The sequence below is a fragment of the Delphinus delphis genome, chromosome 10 (genome assembly GCF_949987515.2).
Source record: "Delphinus delphis chromosome 10, mDelDel1.2, whole genome shotgun sequence".
NCBI classification, from domain to species: Eukaryota; Metazoa; Chordata; class Mammalia; order Artiodactyla; family Delphinidae; genus Delphinus; species Delphinus delphis.
In genome coordinates, this window is record NC_082692.2 from 24,833,686 (window position 1) to 24,841,020 (window position 7,335).

Genomic DNA, 7,335 nt, shown 5'->3' on the forward strand with positions numbered 1-7,335 from the left:
AGAACTCTTTTGTCATTTTTATTCAGTGTTGAGAAATGTGAGGAAGTGTATCTAATTTTTATTCCTTGAGCAGTGCTACTAAAGTGTGATCCTCAGACCGGTGCATATTTATAAAACCTTTCTTACTAGTTCTTTATGAAACAAATACAGAAATATAGTATTACAAAACTTTAGAGCAAATTAACAGAAAACATTAGTTATATTTTATCTAATAATAAAATTACCACTTGTATGTCTGTTTTTAACTCACTTCATTATTTCCAGTAATTTATTCAGAAAAGTATGTCTGTGATATATAATGCAAGAAACATTTACAACAATAACCAAAAGAAAAAAAAAGATTCTTCTCTGTAGATTGTTTGAGAAACACTGCCTGATGTGGTTAGAAACTATGGTCATGCAGTTTCATGGAGCCTTAAGCCAAGAGGCCTCATAATCAGTGGTCCTAGGGCTTACAGAGAATGGGCTACTATCTTCATGGTTTATAGGTTCTTCTTCTAGGTCACTTAATATTGTACAGATGGGGAGAGCTCCATGGATTTAAGTTTGAAGTAAGGATAGAGTGACTCAGAGAAGTTGGCCTGGGTGAAAGAGAAGATGTGGGTTCTGTCAGTCATGTTATAGAAAGAAATGTCACTATCCTCATAATCCAAGAAAATCACAATCTTTCGTGGACACTTTTCTATCAGGAGAGGCTCTTCCAGGAAAATTTCTGGGGGAGAACAGGTGAGAGCCCTGTATTCACGTCCCTTCTTCTCTAAGACGCTGAACTTCTTCTTTTGTAGATGGCTGAGTAACCCACTCCTCTCTGTGGGCTTCTCATAAATGCCTAGAGTCCACTCATCAGTGTCCTCAATGTCCACCTCCCAGTAATGTCTCCCTGAAGTGAATTCTTTCTGACCAAGTTTGATAAGGTTGCCGTCTCCTTGCTTATTACATAATAATACCCGTGTTTCCTCTCTGATGTTCTCTTCTCTCTCTGGGTCAGAATTGTCCTGATGAAAGTTTTCATGATTTAGAGTCACAAGAGCTGGAAGAAAAAAAAAGGAAAGGAAAAGGCCAACATTGTATATTTCAGAAAACTGTTTCCCCTGTAACTGTTTTGTTACAAGGGAAACCTTAACAAAACAGAGCAAATGTGTAAGGAGTAGGGATAGAATGCATCCCCTCTGAACATGTGTGTTGGGGGAGGTGGTGCTGGGAGGCGGCTGATGTGCTCTCATCTTGAGTTCTAGGCTACTTATCTTATCCTATCTATGCAGTTATATAGGTCAGTGTCTTGGCAGAATGCCAGAGTGAGCAGGTGACTTGAAGTGTTTATTGGAGAATGGTGTTCTTTCCGTGTCCTCTGCAAATTAGACCTATGTTCCTCAATTAGTAACAGGATCCAAGTGAGCTGACCTCTCTACAAAGAACAACTGAATTGCTATTTTGAGCACTTCTTACTTAGTTTGGGGTCTCCTCAGCTGAGGGGCTATCTTAATTTCTGTTTTAGAACCAAGTGGACCCCATAGATGAGGAAGCTGTGCCAATATATTGAAAATGGAATCACGACCAGAGTAGATAAGCCTAGCAGCAATTTTCAGTTCAGGCTAATATTTAATGATTTTGATGTTTCTTCCCTCTCTTTACCAGAACAATAGTGCCCCTGTCTTTTCAGCGAGGAGATGATGTTAGGAAAGAAAAGTGGGGTCTCAGAGGGCAGGTTGGAAGGGAGCCAAAAAGATAAAGAACAACTTACCAGGTTGGAACTGTTCCTTCCTCCAGTCTGAAAAAGAGCAATACAAGTTGAAACTGGGACGGAAGCATACCCAGGGAATGAAAAGGAGGTAAGGTGCTTCCTTCCCTGACTCATCACCTTCTCTTGTCAACATTCTCACCTCCTCTAAACCCCTCAAGCTCTGGTAGTATCCAGAAACTACAGGACAAATAGTATGCTTTCTGCGCTCTGTCTCACACTAGAAACTATCACATATTTCAGCCCGAAGCTGGGGTGTATTCTCCAGTCTGAGCAAGGTTTGGAGACCCCTGGAGCACGGTCTAATGCTCTACATGTCCCTCTACTATGCTCTCAAGACCTTTATGTACCTCCTCACTATGAGAGCTATAAACTGTATTTTTAAATTTAATTTAATTTTATTCTATTCCATTTTATTTATAGTTTTTCTAGCCTGTGATCTCCTCAGAGTAGAGTTTAAGCTTATGACTAAGGCATTTAAATGGGCCATTATTACTTTGACCCAGATTGTAATCAGATTGCTTATATTTTTCTCCAGGGACAGATTCCTCATGAGAAATAGAATTGCTTCTGCCTGTGGCCACTTCTCTTATGACAGGACTTGTGATTTTATTTAAAGATTGGGTATTCTCATAAACTCTTGGGACAATAGGCAGATAAGGACATATCCATAATTCTTGATTGGAGCAGCACTGTGGTCTCTCACTAAACTGCGCTCCTGTCAGAAGTGTAGCACTCAGATGCATAGAATCTATGAATATATGAGTCAAGGAGGACATCTGAGATCATGTATTCCAGTCTTTTTGTCTTAGAGATAAGGACACAGAGCTCAAAAAAGAGAAAAGAACCTGATTTCTCAGCTGTAATTGGTAGAGTTGGAACTAAAAGTCAAAAGTCATTCTTAGTACTTTGTTCACTCCTTTGGAAACACGGGATTATTTTTCAGTATCTCATGAAAGAAAACTCAACAGAAACTGCTTAATCAACTTTAATCCATGGGAGGACCTCCTCTTATCAAAGCACTTATCAGGCTGTGTGTAGTTGCCTGGTTCCTGGCTTACTTCCCCCAATGGACTTTGTTTCACAGGGTTAGAGTATAATAGTTTGTACCACCAACATCTAGCACAATGTCTGGCATATAAAACTTGCACAGATACATATTCAAGAAATGACCTGGTGTGCTTTTGAGGTCCAACTCTATATTACACACACACACACACACACACACACACACACACACACACACACAAGTTATAAACCCACAGAATACATGGACAAATTTTAGAAGGTATAAATATAGCCAATTTCCCCACCACCAGATAAACATATTTTTGCAAATCATATTCAAATATTTTTAAAAGTTGTTTTTCAACTTTTTTACACATAAACCTTCTCCCTATATATTGAATTTTACTTTTTTATTTCAAATAGGTAAAATAAGTGAAATCATAGTTAATATATTTTTCCAAATATAAAATATAATACATTTCCTGCTCTTTTAAACTTTATTTGTAGAATAGAAGTGCTGATATAATATAGTCTTTATTGTTCCCAAATCTCTCTTTATTCATCAAAATCACTCTGAGTTCTGTCCCTTCCTTCTTCATAGTGGATGAGCTAACAATTCTTGCTGAGTCCTACCCTAGCCATGTGGTGGGACTGACCAGGCAGCCATTACTTCTCCTTCATCATTAGCTCTGGAAGACAACTGATTATTTGAGCCTCCAAATACAAAATACTACAGAGTGATACCAAATAAATTTTCACAACTTTCAAGTGTGTGTGTGTGTGTGTGTGTGTGTGTTTATGACTCTGCTTATTATGCTCAGAATACCAGAGGCACTTGGCAAGACTAGGTCCATAGAGTTACGTACCAGGATATAGCAAGGCCTTCTTCCAATCTAAAACAGAAAAAATAGAGGTAAGACAAGATGAGACATTAATCTGGGGACTTGAATTTTTCTTCCTTCCCCTTATTTCTCTTCCACTAATCATCATTCAATCCTTTAGTCTTTTCCTCTAAGGATAGGGAGCTGAGAACCTGTTGGTCATCAGGACATCAATTGACATGACAGAGTCTCTTACCTTCATTGTATAATGCCTTTCGACTTTCTGAAAGAAACAACATTCAATGAGAGACCCAGAACAGGTGTGAAAAGGGGAACAACTTCTACACAGGGCATGAGAAGAAACAAGACTCACCAAGTTCTGCCTTGAGGTTCACTGGAAGAGGAGGAGATATAAAATCCATGAAACTGGGTTTTAGCTGCTCCTAAGTTTGGTGAGTAGCTAAATGAATTCAATTTGACCTTCTCTTAAGGGTCCCATAGTTAAGTAGGTGAGAAAGATTAGCAAACATATTTGTCAAATGTAAAAGGACGGGCACTAAGAAACGTTAACATGGGAAGTATCATGGGGTCACACAGGAAGGAGAGCCCATGCTTCATAGGAGTTTAAGATTTCTTAGGTGTTTCTAAAGCCTATTCTTGAAGGACAAAAAGGAAGAGAAGTTAAGGGAAGACATTTCCACAAAGAGAAACAGGTTGAGGCACAGTGGTGTGAAAAGGCATGGTGTGGGTTGAGCCGCAATTTGGAGGCTTCGTGACCACTGCCCACAGACCTCCTAACTTCCCACATGATTTTCTCCTTTCCATAGGACTCCCAGCTCTGTAGAATTCTTGGTACCCTGCGTTTTCCTTGGGATCCTTCAGTAATCTTTTATTTCCCCATCCACCCTACACAACCTGTATCTGCAGCTTTTCCATGAACCTCTGATTTGACCTGCTGCCCTGATTTACTTTTGACGCTAAGTGCCACTTCTTTTTCTCTCTTCATCTCCTCTGTGTTATGAGATTCTTCCTGCCTTTTCTTTACTTCTCTCTCTTTGGCTTTATGTTCTCTCCAGCCAGTGTAGCTGATCCCGATGAGGAGAAGCACCAGCAAAGGGAGCGTCCCAGCCAGGGCTGTCTTCCACGGAGACGTCCTGGGGAAGAAGGGCTCTGACACAGGCATGTGGAGACACAGTGAGAGACTGACCTGGAGGAAGCCCTGCCCTCTCTTCAAGGCTCCCTTCAGCCTTCCTTCACTCCTACTTGCCCTTAATGCACCCAACTCTGCCTTGGAGTTTGTGCTGTACTGACCTGGGAGGAAGATGGCTGACACTTTCTCCTGGCCAGAGAAGGGGTTCTGGATGGAGCAGGTCACATTGTCCAGAGAGCTGTCCGTGACCACAAGCGATGCCTCCACATAGAACAGCCCATCTCCATCTTGGGTCTGAGACTCAGAGAGGGATGGTAGCTTCACTCCCACCATGTTGCTCCACTGCACCCTGGGTTTTGGGAACCAGCCACCTGAGGAGCACAGAACTCGGATCCCGCGATCCTCAGGCCCCATCATGTAAACGTGAGGGGCAGAGCCCAAGCCTGAGGAGAGAAGACATGTGCCTGAGGGCTGTGGTCCTCGGGATTCAGGAGTCCCTGAGGCTGAAGGCGTAACTGCCTTTCACTAGGCTGATGAGCAAACTGAAGCTCAGAATTCAAAACTGCTCATGGCCAAAGTTAGGCTTACCTGTGATTCAGTTTTTAAATCAACTTAATGCTTTTGCACTTTACTTGGACTGAGAGAGCTTTGAGATCATTCCAAGAAGAAAAAAGAACAGGGACAATGAAAGTTAGAAGAAAGGAGTTTAATTCTACAAGTTGTCTCTCTCTCCTGATTGGGTCAAAAATATTTGAAGGCCTCAGTACCTATCTGAATTAATACTAGTTAATTAATTTTTGTGATCTTTTGGATACTAATATATCTTCAGAAGGATTGCCTCCTTTATTGTTTAAAAGCAGAGTACATAGTCTTATCCTCACTGTACAGTTTAGGAAATTGACATTCTACAAGGCAAAATATTATATAAACATATGGAAGATCATAAGAAATGCCAAGTTAGGAATCCATATGTTCTCACCCTTCCCTTTGTTTTACACCATGACACATACATTCTGTGCTCAGTTAACTTACCTATCACACGCAACTCCACAATGGCTTCTTGGGAGATGTGACCATCCTTAAAATGACACCGATATTGGCCATCATCAGAGGCACGGATGTGTTGGATCAGCAGGGCCACCGCGCCTTTGCCAATGGAGTCCCCCACCAACTCTGTCCTGCCACGGTACTCCAGCATTTGCTCCCCTCCTTGTTCCTGTCCATTCTGGTACACAAGCACTGTGGAGGAGAGCTGGGCTCGGTACCACCGGATCTGCATGTGGGCTGCACTCTGCTCAGGAGACAGCTGGCAGGGCAGACTGGCATCTGCCCCTAGCAGGACCATGATGGGCTGAGCTGGTCCCTTCACGGAAAACCCAGACACTGCATGAAAATTAAAGACAAATTGGGGGAATGAATGGGGGTGGGGGGCAGGATGAGATGGTAGACCCCCCTGCATTCTTTATGTAGGGACCCAAATGTATTTCTCTCTTATTTGTGTTATTTTTTGACCTCAAATTAAAGAGACAATAACAGAAAATGCCATTATCGTGACTTCATAGCTGGTTCTCTTCAAACCTGGAGTCTGAAAACTTCATCTTGAGGGGACCTTTTATTTTATGAAGAAAGGACTTATGTCCCAGAAAGAATAGATGGGTTGTCCAAGATCATAAGCAGATAGAGCTTAGGGATCCTGAGTCCAAATTCTTTGTACTCAGACTTGGGTTTTCTTGACAGTGAAAACATTACAAAGTATGGGAGTTTTATGGTTTTTTGTTTTGTTTTTTGTGGTACGCAGGCCTCTCACAGTTGTGGCCTCTCCCATTGCGGAGCACAGGCTCCGGACACACAGGTTCAGTGGCCATGGCTCACGGGCCCAGCCGCTCCGTGGCATGTGGGATCTTCCCGGACCGGGGCACGAACCCATATCCCCTGCATCGGCAGGCGGACTCTCAACTACTGCGCCACCAGGGAAGCCCTACGAAGTATGTTTTAACAAACAGTTACATCAAATTTAAACAGGCTAAAATCAGTAGTACGCAATAAAGACTTAGATAAATATTATAGCTATGAGTTTTGCGAGGTCTGCTCAAAGGATTAAGATGTGTTGATGTGAAGGAGATCACTCCCACCCTTCACCCGACCCTTCAAGCCTTCTGTTAGCAACAGACACAGCCACAGTTTCCCCCAGAAATAACTCGTTTGAGAAGATGCAGAGTTGGGACTGATGGACCCATTATATGAGAAGAACCACTGAAAACACACCTACAAATAAAAAGTATGAGGGAGAACACTGACCTGGGGAGCACCACGTGGACACCTGGAGAAGGAGAAGAGTGGGGAGAAAGCCAGCAGGAAGGAAGCTGGGAAAACCCGCCATCTTCTTCAGAGCAGAAAGTGGAGCAGGTGGAAGCACAAAATGTTCACTCTGACAATGAGGTACTCTGTTGGAGAAGGTGCTGAGAAGCTAGCCGAGTGGAAGTTCTTGGAAAACAAAAATCCCGTGTTCAAAGACATACTTTTATACACAGGTTTTTGGCTATTTTCCCTCACAGACCTTGAGAAAAACACCACCAATGCCCACCCGTTCCCAATGGGTTTTGTTTTCTTCCCTCCTT

General features: G+C 42.4%; 1 protein-coding gene across 1 annotated transcript; it reads right to left on the reverse strand.

The window, feature by feature from the left end:
• Positions 1–506: 506 nt before the first annotated feature.
• LOC132431868 (butyrophilin-like protein 1) lies at positions 507–7,097 on the reverse strand. Its single transcript, XM_060021618.1, has 9 exons — positions 7,016–7,097; positions 5,750–6,100; positions 4,879–5,160; positions 4,537–4,737; positions 3,941–3,961; positions 3,824–3,850; positions 3,613–3,639; positions 1,742–1,768; positions 507–1,030 (listed from the first exon to the last, which is right to left on the reverse strand). The coding sequence occupies exons 1-9, from the start codon at positions 7,095–7,097 to the stop codon at positions 507–509; spliced, it is 1,542 nt and encodes a 513-aa protein (XP_059877601.1).
• Between the last annotated feature and the right edge of the window lie 238 nt (positions 7,098–7,335).